We start from the raw sequence: 19,332 nt of genomic DNA, 5'->3' as shown, positions 1-19,332 counted from the left end.
TACAACCATGTATTTTTTGCAGATTTGAAGTTAGTTGTTTCTGTTGCAAAAGTTTTCATGTCCATGCTAATATCTTTGTGTGTGTCCCTCTGTGCATGTGTAAGTATATGCAAAGCTGCTAAAAACTGCAGTAGGATGCAAGTGGACTTCACTGATTAAAACACACCAGTTGTACACAAAGCAAAGACCATTAACATTGAGCTGTAGAATTCGGTTATTTCCTCCTCTAAATCAAGAGCCCTATTTTAGGCTTTCCATTATTTCTACTGAAAGAAATTAAGTGAAATGAGGAAATCTGCCCTTACTTCTCTGTGCTGTCCCCTCTGTGTTTTGGGCAGATATGTCCTTACATTAGGGAGCGTGAACTGCACAGGTAAGATGCTCGTTCGCATCCTGTTTCCCTTTTTCTTTCCTGTAGGTTATCAATTACCCAGCCAGACAGCTGCTGTGCTTCTGACACAGCACAGCAGTGCAGCCTCCCGTTCACTGGGAATGAGAGAAAGCTATTGCTGAGGATTTTATTTCAGTAACTAAGAATGTTTAAAATCTTAAGTGGAGCCATATACTTTGTTGTCCTGTTTAATGTGAGACCCATTAACTTACAACAAAAAAGCTGGGAATAGTTTTTGTCGTTCTCATGGACTGAAGCTGTCTCTCTCTTCCACTCAGTCTAACAAATCACTAGGCTTCTGGCCAGAATAATGGAAAATCTCTATGCAGTGTTACTGTAAAGGGCTTGAGTATGGAGTCGCATATGATAACCAAGAGATTTATCTGAGAGGTCAGAAGAAGTCTTTTCCTACTAATTTGCAATCAGTATTACCCACTCCTGGGTTACCAGACCTGTGCTAGCAAACACCCTCCTTGTCCTCCCCAGTGTGGTAAGTACGTAAGAAAAATATAAATCTCAGCCCAGCTCCAAGCCTATTCAGAGTCCTCTGTGCTACAGATGTCAGGTTTCACACTGAACTGCACTTCAGGGTAATTTTAAGAAAACAGAAAAACTTGCAGTCATGGGTAAGACTCACTGGTTATGAAGTTTTACTCCATATCCAGCTTGTCTCTCTTTAATGTGGCTGAAGCCACACCAGGTTTCCTAGCTAAAATGAGGTTTATACACATGGAATTTGTGTTAATCCTCAATAGCCTCGTGTGACTTACATAAAAGTTGTTGTTGCACCGAAGTGGGTTTTGCTTTTCCTTCCTGCAGGGCAGAGCATCTGATGTCTGCATTTGCGGTCATGAAAACCAGGCAATGCTTCATTAAGAGATCTTCACTCAGGAGAGGACATCAGCATTTTGAGAACAAAACAAAAACAAAGTGGGGGAAGTTTGTAATTCTCTTCATTTACATACTTCCCTCAAAGCCATGCTTGTTTCTGGCTTAGTTTAAACACATGGCCTCTTGAACTTTTCCTCCACTACTTCTTTCCTCTTGCTCCCTCCCGCCCTTCCTTAATACCTCCTCCAACCTCACAGAGGTAGTTGCCAGTTCACTGATCTCAACCTTAGAAACACATGTGGTCCCATTTCCCTTTCCCATCTTTACAAACTCCTGCACCTGGTCCAGCCCAGTTCTGGCTCTGTGGAAGAAAAAACCTGCTCACCTTTCATTGTAGGGGAACAAGTTTCATATTTTAAAGGTAGAGCCTGGTCTCTTAGGGTATGTGTCTAAGCCTAAAGATTATGTACCAATATGTTAGATGAAGAAGATTGATTTTTTAATAGGGGTATTTATTTCTTGATTCATAAAAGCAATCCTTGCCAAAGGCATGTGGTCCCTGGCTATTTCCTACAGGGGCTGAAAAAATCCAGCTTGCCTGCAGGACAATGGAAGGCACATTTTAAAGATGTACAGCATGTATGAGATTCTTTAATCATATCAATCCTGTGGTCATTTTTTAAGCCTTCCTGGTTAGGTCTTGATGCGTTAATATGCATAGGTTAAGAACATTTCTTTAATTAACACCACTTCTTTAATGCTCTTAATTTCTACCTCCCCCAGCTGCATGGGCAGGACTGGAGGTCTTTTGTAATGTGCATGGTAACAGCCACAGACACGAAGGAGCTCCCTTAAATGTCCTACAGTTATCTTTGTGGAAATTTTTAGTATGTCCAAATTAAAAGGCCTGCCAGATGTTCAAAATGTAATAAAATTCCTAACATCACATCACTGATGGGTGCATTGCTGTGAAGATGAGTCCAAAGAGACAAGATGCCAAAAATGCTTTCTGGCCTCCACTTGACATTGGAAATGGATATGACAGATACCATCTATGGAGGCTGCACTCAGTGCAGTGAAAGGCACCAAAGTTGTAGAACTCTTCTTACATCGTCTTCTGGTTGGTGAGGTGCTGGGATGAATTTGGACATTATTTAGAGCAGAAAATAGTACAGTCCAGCAACTCCTTGTGCTTGAAGGGTCAGCGGGAATATCTAGCGTTCAACGCAAACCCAGCTAGGCTGAGATAGCACTTATTCTGGAAAGGATCTGTATCTGCGGAGCTGACCTGGAGGTGAACACAATTGGCCCTTGACTGTTCTTGACGGTGGCTCATGGTTAACATTGACTTGGTTGTATCAGCTGCTGCTACAGCTCTTTTCAAACGTAGGTGAGCCGTTGCAGTCTCTCCATTACACTTCTCCAGTCACTGTTCTACCGGTTCTTCAAGGCACAGAGCCCCTGGCCATGTGTAGTCCCATGGGGCCACATTTCCAAAGGTGCTCCACATCTGTGATTGGGGCCAAATCTTCTGAGGAGGTCAGCCTATTGTGAACTGAACTCTTGAAATTCTGCCCACCATTGTCACAGTGGGAACAGGCTTCAAGCAGTCTTGGAAATCTGGTCCTTATTTAGGAACCAAAAAGAGAACCAAGCTCACAAAAATATGTCAGTGTATCTGGTTACTGAGCAATTGAAAATTTTCCCTCATTGTGCTTCAGGATTAACTGAGGATTAATAGGCACATCACTACAACAGTAAACTGAGAGAAAGGTGAGGTAAAGCAAGGATAATAATAATAATCAGAATTTCATCGGCAGCTATGAGAAGTATAATCTCAAAAGACCTCAAAACCATCACACGAAAGGATCATCTAGACTACCATGGAATGCAAGCCTGCTGGAGTGAAGATATGCTACCGAATCTTTATCAGGGGAAGAGAGGCAAAATTAGTTAGTCTGAATGCAGCATGGTGGCTCGTAATGTTTACATCATGTATTTCATTTAATCCTTACTTTTATTTTTGGATTTATCTGGTTGCTTTCCTTGCATCATTGAGTCTATGAGAATTAGTTTAGCTTTTTCTAGACTAAATATTGGTCTATATCAGTGAAGTATTTATTGCCTGCTTTTTTTATTCATTGCATTTATGCTACTATGCTATGTATATATTTTTATAGAAGCTCAAAAAAATAGCCATACTTTAAAATACATGTCCAGTTTTAAAGTCATAGCTACAACAGCACGTGCGTTTAATTTCCTTATTGGAGATTATTATGTTATCGATATGTATAAATGCATATAAATTCAAAGCAATTATTATGGAATGTGATATTTTAAATTAAAAGCAAAAAAAAAGTAGTTGATGGTTGCTATTACACTTTTAATTATGAATTAATGACAAAATACAATTTAAAGCACATAATAAACTAGTAATGTAATATGGTTACACTGTAATTAGCTATCCTAACTTTTTTTTAAGAGAAAAACATGTTCCAGATTGTTACTAATTTTTCATGTTAGGTAAAAAAGGCTTTTCTGCAAAAATTTGCTGTCCAACTTTTTTGCAGAGTGATTTTTTTTTATATATCTGGAATATTCTTAAAATTATTTTGTTTTATACCCTTTTTACTTTCTGATTATCTTTTAAATTGTTTTATTTTCCCTTCTTTAGTCACTGAACGGTTTTGCATTGGTGGTGAGTGCAGATGGAATGATATTTTATGCATCATCGACGATTGTGGACTATCTAGGGTTTCATCAGGTAAATATATGAACAAATATTTAGAATACTTAGTCACTGTCATTGTAATGACTTTCTTGTAGTTACTTCTGCTAACTGGCTTTTTAAAATGCAGCACTCTATGTTGTTTCACCTTGTCCTTCTACTGCTGATTAGACATACACTATTACTGAAATGAAGTTATTTTCTATGCCATTTCAGACTAATTTTCTGTTTGTTTGGGTTTTTTTGTTGGGGTTTTTTTTTTTTTTTTGAGGTCTGACAGGTGAAGATGAATTCCTTGTAATGTTGTTCCCTTTGTAAAGCTTTTGTTAACAAAATCACAATCCATTACAAAAGCTAAAAGTTTCCTTTCAGTTTTGGTATACAATGCTGCTAGTCTAGGCTACTTGCCTGTGTATAATAAATGTACTGTAACGTCACAGAATAACAGAACCATGTAGTTGGAAAGAACCTCTGGAGGTCATCTAGTCCAACCTTCTGCTCAAAGCAGACCCAGTTAGAGCGGGTTGATCTGGGACTCATCTAGCCAAGTTTTGAGTTTCTGTGACCCCTCTGGAAGACATGTTCCAGTGTTTAACCACCCTGACTGTAATTTTTTTCCCACTTATATCAAGTGCCAGTTTCCCATGTTGCAACTTGTGTCTGTTGCTTCTTGTCCTCCCACTTTGTTCTTCTGAGAAGAGTCAGGCGTTGCCTTCTTTGCAACCTTTCATTCAGTTGATGTGGAGAGTAGTAAGTTCTTCCTGAAGTTTTTTCTTCTTAAGGCTGAACAAACCCTGTTCTCTCCTCTCCTGGTATGTCATGTCTTTCAGCCCTCTGAAGTGTCTTGGTAGCACTCCCCTGCTTACTTCGGTATGCTAATGTCTTTCTTTTCCTGGGGTGCCCAAAGTTAGAGAGAACTTTGCCTTTGCTGAACTTTCTGAGGTTCCTGTCAGCCCACTTTTACAGCTCATCAAGGTCTGAGTAGCCACCCTACTCTCCCCAGCTGGTACCCTCTGCAAACCTGCTGGGAGTGCACTCTGCCCCATCATTCACTAATCACGAAACTAAACATCAGTCCCTGGGGGATGCCATTTGCCACTGGCTGCCAGGTGGACTATTTTGTGACTCACATTTGCAGGTGCACAAGAGTTAAGAATAAAAAGAATCACCTTAGAATATGAAGTCAAAAAGCAGATGCTGAAAAACAGGGCCTCCTGAAATACCTTCCTTCAATTGGTCTTTGCTCTGAAGGTATCCTACAGCAGTCATTATTTTAAGGAAAGCATCAACCTGAACATAAGTGTCTGCCCCACTACACTTACAAATTAAACATTCCTTGTAATTGTTTCAGACTGATGTAATGCACCAAAACATATATGATTACATTCACGTGGATGATCGCCAGGATTTCTGTAGACAACTGCACTGGGCCATGAATCCTCCCCAGATGTTGTCTGGACAGCAACTACAGACAGAAACAGGTGGGATTGTATGTGTTGATTGGAAATATAGGTATCGCTGTACAGAGGTAGAACTGCACCCCACCTACTCCCATGTCTGTTCCTTGTCAAGTCAGATTCTTCACTGAGAAGCTGCATAGTGGCCAGTTGTAATGTTACTGTCCCACAGATGATGTTTCTTCCTGGTCCTTGACATTTATAAGGTAGTGTGCGCCACTGAGGCTACAAAGTTGGTGTTTCCTTTATTTTTCTCTGACTATTGTACCTACAGATATTCTTATCCATGCAGAATGAACAGCACCGGTCTTCATCCTACTAGCCTTTTGTTCACACTGATCAGGACATTAGTATCCCTCTCATTAATGCAAATACATCCCATGCAAAATGTTTCTGTATGGTACCACAGTGGCAACATCATTTTCTGCTGTTTGTTTTCTCATGGAAAATCATGTAGTCAGGAGTCTTCAGAAGAACAAGCAGGTTTAGCACTGCACTTTTTCCCCTGAGGGTCTATTTCCCTAGGATGGCAGATGGATACGTGTGCTCAAGGTTTCTCCTACACAAAGCGTTAAGCTGAAATCACAACACCAGAACATACAATGGGGTTGAAATTGTTAACTTTATAAAGATTTATTGATCTCAGCAAAATGTATGCGTTTCACCAGAAGGTGAGGAAGTAATTGAGGAAAGAAACTGAGGAAGCACAGTCTCCACCTGGATGAGGAGAAACTTGCAAGAAATCCTTCAGCAGCCTTTTTGAAGTCCTGGGGTACAGTCACAAAACTTCAGTAGAATTTCTTGCAGTTTCAATGTTTTGCAAGATTCTTGGGTATCTGAGGAACTTTGCAAGATTTTGTAGGAGGTACGAGAAAACAAACTAAACAGTGTGCACAAATATTTCAAAGTATAAAAAGTTACAAGTATTTGGAATTTGTGTCCTAATATATACAGTGGAGAATTCAGTTCTGGAGTTCATACTTCTGTACAAATACTTGTGTCTTTTGGGAGATAAGTGCTTCAAAAGCTACACACTTGTAGTCCAAAACTAGGAAATGCTTCATTAAAAAACAAGGAGGCAACAGCTGAACTGCCACTGTTCATTTGTTTTTTTCTCGCATTAGCATTTTTCCTTATTTTCTTTCCTTTTTCTAATGTATTTTCTGTGATCTCTGATCTCAAAACCAGCAACATCTGTTGCCCTGCTTTGCATCATTAAAAATCACAAAAACTCAGGAAATAAAAAAGTCAAAGTTTCTGAATAAATTCACCTGACTCCCATTGTAAAGCTTTTATTTTTCCTTTTGGTAGAGCATGTGCAGATGTATCTATGCATGATACAATGTAATATTCGCCCTTCCGTAAAGTAATTTTTAGCAATTTCCATAACAGCTTCTTCAATTGGCAACAGAACATTTTCATTCTTTCTTAGTGTGATCTGATATATAATGCCTCCACTGTTGTTCCTAGGAGAAGAATATATTCTCAGTAAATTGTTTAAAGCACAGGAGAACGACAGCATGACAACAGATTATTCTCCCTTCTTAACTCGCTGTTTCATCTGTCGAGTTCGCTGCTTGTTGGACAGTACTTCTGGCTTCCTTGTAAGTATAACTTCACTGAGAGAACTGTAGTCACGACATAGTAGATCCTGATTACTTCATATGAAAAGAACTTCAACATAAATATTGAACATAAATATTGTGGAAAGTCACAGACAGGATACGCTTTTCATTTACTGCGCACTAACAAGAAACACCTAAAGACATTTGTTAATGTGTATAAAGATATGTATAAAATGGGAGAAAAGGAAGTTGTGATATTTGAAATTGGAAAAAATCTTTAAACTTTTATGTTTTAAGCTCTTTTGGACAACATCTGTCCTCGCTTTGTACTGGACCTAGCACAAGTGTGACAAGCCTGGGGTTCGATGATTAACGTTTAAGCACAAAGTATTTGCTTTATGGGACAGGAATAATAGTGATCTATTTTCCCCTTTTGTAAAGGGTCCTTTAATAATAAAAAACAGAATTAGAAAGTCTCTCACATGGTCCTTAAATACCCCTCTAGGAGTGGCTCATTTCTAGAAATCACTTTCCCATTTGCTTAGTAAAGACCAGTGCTGTTTCACACTTACACACGGGAGGAGAATGAGAGCATCGGCATGAGACAGGGACATGCAGCTTCTGTCTCAGATGCTTGTTTGCTGGAAGGCTATGGGTCTGAACAGCCGGACCAGTTAAGTCATTTCTGCATCCCATTTTTAATCTTGTAGCTCTGGAAAATGCCCAACTCAAATGGACAGATTTTTCTCTGATCATTTTCTGGTAGGTAATATTTTACCAAGAGGCAGCAGCTTGCTATTAACTTGATCTCTTTCTTCTGATTATATGGAGATTTGAGGCAGGGATGGATGGTTTCTTCCAAGCTATGTACTTTGTATCTGGCTGTCTTGGGCATATCTTTTCCCTTGGCATGTGCCTGCAAAGCCCTTGGCTTGTGCCAGTCCATATACTTCCCAGAGGAGTTGCTGAGCAAGAGGAAAGAAACTCAGCAACCATCTCACTGGAGAGAACAGAGCATAGAAAAATAATAGTTCCAGCTTCAGAGTGAGGCACAGAGGAAATAGCTGTTTGCACCACCATATGCTGCCCATCTTGGTGAATAGAACATCACACAGAACTTCCACTTTAAGTACACAGGAGAGAAAAAAAAAAAACGAAAGCAGCCTCAAATGTCTCATTTTGCCATTGATAGTACCTCCACTCACCAAGCCTCTGAAATGGCATGGTTTAAATTGTATGAACGCGATGAAGGTCCTAGTTTTTCTCCCTGTTTCAAAACTGGTTTTGGTGTTAAACAGCACAATCCATAGGTTGTGCTAGCATTTTAAATGTTTATACACTAAATGCTTAAGATAATTCTATTGTTGGTTGTTTGGGTTTTTTTTATAACAGACAATGCAGTTCCAAGGCAAACTAAAGTTTCTTTTTGGACAAAGGAAGAAATCCTCATCAGGAACAGTACTGCCACCTCAGCTGTCCTTATTCTGTATAGTGGTACCACTTCTGCTCCCTTCTGTGACAGAGATGAAGATGAAAAGTCTGCTTGTGAAGGCAAAACACAAAGCTGATGATGCAGCAGCCGTGAATACAAAGTATTTTCAAATTAATATTTTAGCAGTTAATAAAGTATACTATGGGCTTTATGTTTATTAAGCATGTAAAAGCACAAATTAGGCTAAATAACTCTCCATTTTAAAACTGTTCTTAGAAAAGGGAGTAATCTACCTGGATTTAACTATATAATGCGTAGCAACAATGTTATCATATAATATCAAATACTTCATAATACATATAAAGTATTATATTCCTATATATATAAAAATTTATATAAAACCTGGAAAGTTAGAATATCTTCCTAACTTTCAGAAGTTACCAACACAATAAGTTACTCTGCTAATTATAAAAGTGGAAAAAAAAGTATTTTTACTGAGACTTTTCAAATTTCAGCATTTTCTAGTAGCGCAGTTATTTGGACTTGGGCATTTTGGTAGTAAACAAAGGAAAAGGAAAACTTCAGAAAGCTGAATGTGCGTGTGTGTGTTTGTTCACATAGAGTGAAATGAGATGTATTTGGTGTATGCGTTTATCTTACAACAGAAGGCTTATGAACACATAAGTCTACAATTGCACTAAAAGGCCTGGGGCTGATCGCTCGGTAGCAATCACAGAAGATCAGGACAGATTGTGTTCAGACTCATTTCCTTCCTAACACTTATTTTCGTTACTCTTCTATGATTGAATTTTAGTTGATGTTTTTAGGCTGGGATTATGTTTTCCTTTATTTGGTTACATATAACCTTACAGTAATGAGGTCCATTGCTGTGAAGCAAAATGCTCATCAGTGTGACTGACAGCATCATAATTTGGCTTTTAATTAGAATATGCTTGTGTATGTACGGATTTACTGTCCAGACATGTAATGTGGTTCTAACACATACATCCTTTTGACAAGAATTAAATTACTGGAAGGCTGATCTGATGGACTATGCAGGCTTTTGGAGTAGAGTTGGAAAGTCATTTCCACTTACTAGTTTTTCAGTGGACCAGGTGACATTAATTGATGATCAGAATTCAGCTCCTAGAAGAGAGGAACTTTACTTAAGTTTTGCTAACTGACTGGACAGTGGCCAAGGATTTGACAAGAATGAAGTGGGCATTTAACTTCTGTGTTTCCTTTGGTTCATGCCTGGAGCAAGCTAGCCAGGGACGGTGGGCAAATTTATATAGTAATTTTTTTTTTCTTATGGTCTTAATCAGGGGTAAAATTTGTAAAGCAGTGTTATGGACTTTGCACCCTTTCCATGCCCTTTGCATTTTGAACTAAAGAGTGGAAGGAATCCATTCAAATCATGTGATGATTATTGCAATTGAAGTCATGCTAAATCTTAAGTGCATTGCTGGTCAGTGTGATGTATGTAACTTGAATGTACTTTGAATAGGCAGAGCAGAATATACACAGCATTTGTCTCAATTCAAGCTGAAATTTATTATTCCAGATATAGTAAGTCGTGAGCAGAATATTCCTAAATAGAACTATTCCTCTTAATTGAATACAGAATTCCACTCATACACTACTTCGAGCAATTGAATGATGCAGGAAACAGATAATTGTTTAATGTTGGTTACTATATACTTAAACCATGATTCTTCACTAATGGTCAACAGCTTTAAGATCACATCTTTCAGAGTCTGTGATTCTACTGCATTGTCATTCACTGACAAGGTATTTTCCACATTTTCTGTCCTCTACAGCTCCAGTTCCAAAGGTAATTCAGGGCTGTCAGCAGAAATGTATGGAAGAAACAGTCATCATGAAGGTGCCGCTTTCACTAATGTGTTACAGATTGCTGAGAACCAAATCAAAGGTGTGTCTGCTAAGTACTTCTGGATTATATACAGTTTATGGAGAAAGAGCCTGGTCTTTTCTCCTGTTAGGTTTTTCAAATTTTGTTCCCAATACTCTCTTTTTTCCTCTCTCTAAAATCCCTTTAAAAAAATGCAGACGAGTTCTCTGCCTCAAAAGATAGTACTGAATCAGTCTGCTATTGCAGAGTGGGCAGAAGTACTGTGATGCCAAGTTTACAGATATATAAACAATCATAGTAAATAAGAATACTCAACATACGCTTTCCTAAAATTGGCAGCACTGAATTTAATAAGATTATGTGAAGACCTTCATAATTAGTGACAATATCTATCCCTCTTCGAGGAAAACTGAGTATGTTACAAATGCTTCTATTGCCCAAAGATCAGAAAACAGAGGAAAATTAGAATGTATTGCCTTTAAACTCATTATTTGTTTGCAGCTTTGACTCATGCTTTTCCAGGGTTTGGCTGTGGCAATATGAGAGTCTATGCTGTATTTCAGATTTTACAATGGATAAAATTTTGATGGTGAGTCTACACCAATGGGCAACTTCTCCTTGAGCAGAGTTGTATTCAGCCATCTGTCATAGCTGCTGGAAACCTTTGACTTCTTTAAAACCATTCCTCTGTCGTAGCCCCATTTTTCATAAACATTTTCTTGTTGGTATAGTACTACTACTGAGAGGGAAAAACTGTAATGAACTAATAATACTGAAAAATCCTTGGTTACAGTTTAAGTGCCCATTAGGCTTTTCAGATTTTATTTTTAAAATCTGATTTGCCTAGCTTTGTGACATACTTTAGCTTGTACTTTCCTATGCTGATAATTCCAGGGCAGCAAACAAACCTGTGAACATTCACGTGTAGTTTAAGTAAGAAAAAATACTAAATACTGCCTGTATTAAAATAGATTTTCTTTTAAATTGTATAGCAAAGAATAATGGAGAAAATGGCATTTCACTAGTCAAAGTACAAACAAATGAAGATCACTGGGTCTGGGTTCAAGCTAACACTCAACTTCTGTATCGAAATGGTTGTTCAGAATATGTCCTTGCCCAACAGCAAATGTTAAAGTAAGTATATTTTCCAATACTAAAAAAATCTGTATTTCAGGAAAAAAAATGTATTCTTTATGTATGAGACCTTTAAAAGGACTGTAGTGTCCTAAGGGAAGAGCTGAATGAGAAGGATTTAGTTTACTTATGAAATGGAAATCCATTTTTATCTTGGATCGTATGAAATGGCTGCTATAATCCTAAACGATATTTATTTCTTTTCTTCAGTCTTTTTTCCTTCTGAAGTTGAGTGTACATACATAGAAATCAGAATACTTCAAAATAAAAATGTTTGATAATTAAAATGTTTTTACTTTCTTGCACAAAAATTTGTTGTGGTTTTTTGTTTTTTTTTTTTTTTACTTTGAAGCTGAAATGTTTTGCTGATTTAGTATCCAGGTTTTTCTACTTTTTAACATTTGATTAGGTCAAGCTTTCTGTTTTGGTTTTTTTCTTCTTTTTTCTTTATGGATGGCAGTTGAGCTTAAGGTTTTAGTTGTGGATGTTCAACAGAATCTAAACAAGGATGCTCATATTGATTGTATGTTTGTAGATAGATACATCTAGTTGGCTGAAGGGTCAGCCTTGGAATGGAAGCTGATCTCACGGATTTGTATTCAAAGAGGACCACTCCACTGGGTTTTACCCCTTCCTCCCAAGCAGGCTTTTCTGCCTTCCCCCATGGGATTGTCTGTTCCAGTTCCTCTAGGCTTTGTTAAGGCATCCCTTAAAGCTGGTCTGAGGGAAGAGATAGCAGAGTGGACTGAATAAGCAGGGGCCAGTAGGTGTACACAGCCACCATCTGGCCCAGTGGAAAAAAATGTGGCTGTTATCACTGTGTTTTTCCTTTAGGATGCCTTGCAGGTGGAAGAAATAAATGAAAAAGTCCTTGAACATTTAGAGCAGATAAACCTTGCAGGCAGCATATCTCCCAGGATCCATGTGAATAGCAGAGGAGCTCCCACCTGAGGGTGATGGAACTCTTCACCTTTACTGGATCAGCACAAACATCATCATGCTGTCTGAGGGAATGGATTTCTATTAAGAAACAGATTAAAAGTGGCTGTTTCTTGTATTCAGTTCTCTACTTCCAAATATTTTTTTTGTAATTAAGCATGCTTTTTGATGTTTATTTAGTTACATTTTTACCCTCTGAGTGGTTAAAATCCTTCCTTTGTGCTTGGTAGTACCTGCAGACTGAAGTGTTACAAGAATTGGCCTTGGAGATTATATTCAGTTCTGTGGTCCTGGTAGGCTGCAATAGACTTCATCCTTACTACTACTTTTTTTTTTTTTTTTTTTTTTTTTTTAAAATGTATGCTGCCTTCCTGGAAATATACATTCTTCTGCAGAATTTTCACTAGATACTATTTCACTGTAAAATTCTTCATTTAACGGTCTAAGCTTTTGTGACAATATTGCATTCCCAGTTGTGACATGCTTCCCAATTAGCCCATTTCCAGAGAAGCTAGTTCTGCAGCAGACTTGTGTCATACCATTTGCATCTCAAGACTAACAATAATAACAATAACAATATTTATCAGAGGACTGAAAATATTGAATACCTCATGGAAAAAAAGAGAGAAAACGTTCCCCTTTCTTGGTGTACGTTTACTGCAGCGGGACATTCTCTCTGTGCAGCAACATGGACCCCCTCTACTGGAAGACTCCTGTACTTGCACATTGAGTCCAAACCCAAGGAAAAAGTTAATAGCACGCTAAGAAAAAGCCTTATAAAACCCTTTCTAGGTCTCCAGGTTTTCATGCACTTGTTTATTACTGAGATGTCCACTTCTTCTTCGGAGAGGTGGGGGTGGTTTTGTAGCACTGGTCCTGCCTGGTCGGGAATCAGCATAATAGTGAATTCAGGACAGATCCTGAACCTAAAGATTTTGACCCCAAGTTCTGAAAACTGTTGCAGCAGGCATATAAATCTCTTCGCTAATGTTGAGTACTTCAGCTGGAGGTCATGGAAAATGAATTCACTGGCCATCTTAGAAAACGAAAGAACATAAATTAGGTTAGACATGTAAACCAAACCTACGCCCAATATGAACATCTGTGACTATTCTGGGCACTTAATTCAGGCATTTTATTTCCTCTCAGCTAACTTTGCATTCTCAAAATATAAAATCCTCATGGTTCTCCCTCAAACCACTTGGATCAGAAAGTTCTTAAGTGTCTAAATAATTCCTTATAAAGATTAAGATTTCAGATTCTCTTTGCATTTTTTCTCTGGATTTTTCCACACACAAATATTGTTTAGATATATTTCAAAGGAAAAACAAATTTGTAAAGTAGTTACCATAATATACTACAATATTTAAGGTTTTTTGTGAACTGTGGGCCTGAAATGGAAGTCTAAATGCATGTCAGAATTCAAATGAAACAGTGTGACAGAAAGGTAGCTGTGCACATACATTGATGCCCAGATGCGTGCACACACTTTTTTTCTCTCAAACAAATGCAAAGGTTATATGAACAAGAGTGTGAGAGAGTCCCATATTAAGTTAAGGACAAAGTATCGCTTGTATTGTATGCTGAACCACTCTGTATCCCAGAAAACATACATTTAGAAACCTCTGAGTGACTGATCTTTTTTCTACTGTTATTGAAAGGGAAGAAGATGAACAACTGAAGATACTAAGCGGTTTTGCCAGTTTGAAAGGGAACCTGGAAGGACTTCCCTATAACAGTGCCATTGAAACTCTGGGCCAGTGGAAACACCTTAACTGGACAGCAGTAAAAAACGAACAAGATAATGTAAAAGTGAAGTTTGAGCCTCATACAAACAGTGAGTGTTTTATGCAAGAGGAACCTCTCAGTTCCAACACATCAGTTTCAGGTGTTCAAAACAACTGCACCACAAACAGTAGCTGGACTTTAAGAAACTCAAGCTCTTGTTCTATGAGCCAGCGAATGAGCACGTGTTCAAACAGGAGAGCTGGATCATTCTACAACAGAGACCAAAGTTTCTTAAATTTAGCATCAACTTGCCCTTCCCACTGGGGGAGCACAGAAAACTGCCAGTCTTACTCAAGTGTGCAACAGTGTTGTGTGGAGAACTATGCAACGGACCATCCGAAATCGCAGAGACCATTGATATCCTCAGAGTCTGCCTATGACGCAGCCTTTCCCTTAGAGATGCCTATCAAAACAGAATATGATTCTGATTCGGAAAACATTGCCCATAACTACCTGATGTCGCAAAACCGAGCCTGGCTGGATGAGAATGGCTCGGTGAGAAAGCAGGTGTTTAGCTACCCCAGTAGAGTGCACCTCAAAACAGAACCGGACCTCTGTGAGCCAGCCTCACCTTGTCAGAAGCCAAGGCACTGCCTCTACACGCCACGTAACTGGCAATGCATCGTAGCAAATCACCCCAGCAACCTAAACCAGAACAGATCTTGCAAGGGTTCACATAGCAAGGAGGTGGCCCCGTTTTGTCCTCAGAACTCATCTGCGTGTTTGGAAAGCATGCCCAGCCTGTCACACACAGCATGCTACGGCCACTTCTACAGCCCCAGCCCAGGGCAGGAGAAAGAGCACAATAATGAAGTGTTCAAAATGCCGTGCGAATTTAAAACGCCCTGCTTGGTTCAAGCAATCAAGCGTGAGCCCCGGGATTCTCCACCGTTGTCCAACAGTGGACAGAACAGAGTACACACGAGCTTCCCTGAAAATACATTAGCAGGTCCCGTGCCTCATAAAACCACTGAATGTACATTTTTACAATAGATTTTGTAACATTTGGAGTATTTATAATGTTAAAAGCAAGAAGTTGTAGATTCTCTTCCAGCTGGGTTAAATGAGTTACTAAAATTAAAAGCCAGTGGAAAGATTTTGTGCGTGCGTGTGTGTGTGTGTGCATCTGTGTATGAGAAAAAGCAGACACAGACACACACACATCCTACGCTCCCTACTCCCCCTACTGCCCTTCTCTTAGTGATCTGTGGAAAGAAAGAAAGATAAAACCTTAGGCACAGAAAAATAATCTTTACCAACTGCACAGGTGTACCTGCTAATTTGTCTTTAGCGCCTTTGCTCTCTTGTCTACAGTTTATTGCCAAGGTCTAGCTATTTCTGTTTCCTGCCTTTGTTCTGTTTATTTTTCTCAAGCTGGTGTGACACCTCTATGCAAAGACAAAACCTTTATGGTTTTCAGTGTGGCCAGTTTACCTTAGGAGTTTTTGCATTTTTATTTTTTTGCTACTCTAATGAGAAGCATCAGCTATTTCTTTATCTCAACATTAAATAGATGGCAACAGGCAAGGGCTTCCCAACACAACTTCTTAATATAAAAGGTTAGCATTAATTAAAACAAATTACTTTCATAAAATGCATTAAAAATTATTGCACTTCAAACTGAAGTTCTTCCCAGGTTTCCTTGATAATACTAATGTCTTAGTACTCATATTTATTTTTCCCTTTTAAAGCCATCAGCCTTTCATGTTCCTGTTTGAAAGACTGAACAATGGGATGTTATCCACTCCTAGAAATGAGTTACAAAGTGCTGTTAAATATACATGAGAAGAAAATATTGCCCCGATTATTTTCCTTGCTGTTACTTGTAACATTAACAAAGGAAATCCATTTTTTGATAGTATTTCTTTGACTGATAGCAGCTTGTTAGACATCATCACCTAACATCAAAACAAAATCCTACACTAAGACAAGATATGTTATTTTCAAAAGCATCCTAGTTCCATTCCCAAAAGAAAATCTTAATCTCACCAAGAGCTAATCGGAGGATGTATACCTTCAGAAGCACTTTGATGCACTTTGGTGCTTTTGAAAGCAGATCCGTATGCTTTCCTTTGTACCCAGGCAGTAACTTTTATTTTCACAAAAAGCCCAAACCAACCTACAATTTCTGTTTTGGTTTTTGTTGTTGTTGTAGTTTGAGTCCTGCACTAACTTTTGTTGTAAAATTGCACTATTTCAACTCTATATCAACTTCACCTATATAAAAAACACATCATTTTAAAAAAGCTTAGATGTATATGTGCTTTTTGAAGGAAGCCCTATAATGAATGTTTTCTTTTTCAAAATGTTATAAATAATTATAATGTCTTCAATTCTAGAGGTATTAGTCGCTAAGGGCATGGCTTTACATGCCAGAAAAGTGGCGTAAACTTCTCCCAAATACTATAAATATGTGGGATAAGTGTAGTTTTCAGGTAGGGGAATGGTTCTGCACCTGGGAGGCTGCTCTTCTCCAAGACTGTCTGTCTTCTCTGACAGAAATTACTGCCTGTATGTTAAAGTTGGCAGATGTAAACATATACATTCTCTGCATGTCAGTTAAGTTTGATCTGAAATAGTACCTTTTGATGACTGTCCTGCAGAAGACAGTATTCCCAGAGGAAAGGCAAGAGTGGACAGTAAAGAGAGGCAATAACGTCTTACTGTAGCTCAAGTTAAATCTGCGTTAAAGTGAGGTCCAGCGGACCATACCCAAGCCATAAGAACATCACATCACCTTTTTTGATGTCTGAGGTAAATCAGCTCCCCGTCGGCTACATGCTGCCTCTTATTGAGACAGTCTTGATATCCTTGCCTTAATACTTCTGCCAGTGGGTGCAATGCAACATCAGACCCCATTCTGAAGTGAGACCACAATGCTGGAATTTATACTGCTCTCTGGTACATCACTGTTCCCATCACAAAAATTCAAGCCAAATTGCAATAATACTTCTGGGCAAGGAAACTGGTTACTCATGTAGAGTGAGACTGCCATAAATCCATGGGGCTGCACGACCTCTGCCTCATTGATTCACTGTCTGCAAAAATAAGAGCAGCAGTTCTTTCAGACTCTCTCAGAGTTGCTCTCACAGCCCTTTGCTTGGGGTGTAGTAGTGGCACCGCTTATGACCTGGTGCCAGACACTGTGCAGTGACTGCACAGCTACTGGTAGAGTTGTGCTATGAGACATGGAATGTTCTCCAGTCCATCTTCTTGTGCAGCTGCCTGGCAGAAATGGGACAGTGTGGAGACAGGGTAAGTGGGAATAGATGGCTGGGGGCAAGTGGAGGACGTGACAGCGTGATTGCTGAAAAGCTGCTCATCTAATTCCAGGCTTGGACTCACTGTCACACCCTTCTGAACGGGACTACCTGGACCTGGTTTCGCACTACCTTGCATCTTCTCTCATCACTTACATTGATGCAACATGACTGTAAAGCACTGTTATCCTCATCTGGACATGCTGGTGCCATTTTGCATGGTGTAAGCGGTTACACCAGGTGCAACTCTGTAGAGGACTGTGCCACTGAATGCCTTGTCTGTGCTCAGAAATATCTCTTGGCATGACTACAGTGGGAGAAAGATACCAGCCAGATTTCTCTCTTTAATGCAGAAGCAGTTTATATTAACAACAGCAGTTCTCTACATATTTCTCCATTACAGAATAAATGTTATTTTGTCGACATTATCTACTCTAAGGCTTTACTGCTTTATTTCATTCAGTTGGGATGATTTTTCTTATATTTCCAACAAACCCAGACACATTTTACACATCTTAATCGATATTATACAGGTAGATGAAGCTTCTGCATGTAGGAGAATTTAATCTGATATCAGAGATGTAACAGATGCCTTCTAGAAGGATGGATGAACGTGTGACTCAGAAGTGATTTGTCATCTTCTGACTCCCTCCTGTGTAAATGCAGTCAGGTTTGCTTCCTTATCACTCCATAAAGTGTGAACCCAAGAAAAACACACTTATCCTGCAAATCATATTTGAATTTGGCCCACTTAATTTGTGGCCAAGTTGTTATTCCAGGTATCACATGAAAAAAATGTGGTATCAGTGGAATTCTTTCTAGTCTAAGTTATTACACACATTCAGCAATTTCCTAAGAAGTGCTTATTACAGACCAGCAGTTTATCCTCTTTTTGGACAATCACTAAGTACTGTTGATAGTAAGCAAAGACCACTTCCTTCTAAGGACTTGGTATATTGCACCATTTGGAAAGAACAAAGGAAATAAATGCTAAAAAAAACATGAAAGACAAAGCAGTTCTTTTAAATAGTTGCCTTTTCATAGGGATTGCTGTTGCTTTGGATTATTTTAAAAGCTAGCACTGAGAAGTAGTGTTTAAAATATTTTCAGTCACTGGTGTTTAGCTTTTATCCTTAATGAGCTGGTATTTGTATCCCTCAAGCACAACCCTAAAACACCTGACTGATGATACCATTCAAATTTATTCAGCCATAAACTCTCCAGAGGTTGAGCCAGAATAAACTCATGAATTCTGGGGGAGAGGTGGTTTTTGGGTTTTCTTCCTTTTTTTTTTTTTTTTTTTTTTATTTTTTTTTTTTGTAAGCTCTAAGAACTCGAAGAATGTGCCTCAGTCTGAGATGTTACTGGGTCCACAGATAGCATAAGATTATTATCAATGCTAAAGCTGCTGATCAAGGTCTTGTCTCTGCCGAGAATGTGGCCTGATTTTGGCAGTCAGCGGACAGCTGCTGAGCACCGTACAAATGCTAGTCCAACTTAATTACACCATTGTAAGCCACTATTTTTTCCGAAAACCAACCTGATTTGAGTGAGGGGTAAACTTACACAGCAAAAAGAGTGGATTTTCCTGCTGCTTCTAAGGTTTGCTGGGATGCAGTTACACGAGAGGCTGAAACTGGGGCAGACCTTGCACTGTAGATAACACTATCGTTAATTTCTATTCACTTTAGACTCTTTGAATACCAAAGTAGAGCTTTGTTTTGAAAATCTGAGTGAGGGCAGCAGTGTGCAAGGGATGAGCTGGTTTCAGTTGGTCCCCGGTTTGGAGATTTAACTAGTGAAATGAAAGATCTAGGGCCTGTACCTAAATTCTCTGCAGGAAAGACTGACTTCCTACTCCTTGATTTTAATATGGTAATGTGAAGTATATCTCTATGGTTTATTCACCCTTCATTAGAACACAGATGTATTCT

At 38.8% G+C, this 19,332-nt stretch overlaps 1 protein-coding gene across 4 annotated transcripts in view; it reads left to right on the top strand.

Moving 5' to 3' along the window:
* Positions 1–18,566, top strand: part of AHRR (aryl-hydrocarbon receptor repressor) — a 70,351-nt gene extending 51,785 nt beyond the window's left edge. For all 4 annotated transcript variants that reach the window (XM_040588066.1, XM_040588068.1, XM_040588067.1 and 1 more), the window contains 8 exons: positions 3,897–3,986; positions 5,302–5,431; positions 6,878–7,011; positions 8,365–8,564; positions 10,225–10,337; positions 11,270–11,411; positions 14,012–15,087; positions 17,472–18,566. In XM_040588066.1, coding sequence (XP_040444000.1) covers positions 3,897–3,986; positions 5,302–5,431; positions 6,878–7,011; positions 8,365–8,564; positions 10,225–10,337; positions 11,270–11,411; positions 14,012–15,087; positions 17,472–17,569 — 1,983 coding nt within the window. In that variant the 3' untranslated portion in view covers positions 17,570–18,566. The remainder of the gene's footprint in view (positions 1–3,896; positions 3,987–5,301; positions 5,432–6,877; positions 7,012–8,364; positions 8,565–10,224; positions 10,338–11,269; positions 11,412–14,011; positions 15,088–17,471) is intronic.
* The last annotated feature ends 766 nt before the right edge of the window (positions 18,567–19,332 follow it).

The sequence above is a fragment of the Falco naumanni genome, chromosome 3 (genome assembly GCF_017639655.2).
Source record: "Falco naumanni isolate bFalNau1 chromosome 3, bFalNau1.pat, whole genome shotgun sequence".
NCBI classification, from domain to species: Eukaryota; Metazoa; Chordata; class Aves; order Falconiformes; family Falconidae; genus Falco; species Falco naumanni.
Note: the sequence above shows the minus strand (reverse complement) of the source record. Positions and strands in the feature narration are given on the sequence as shown.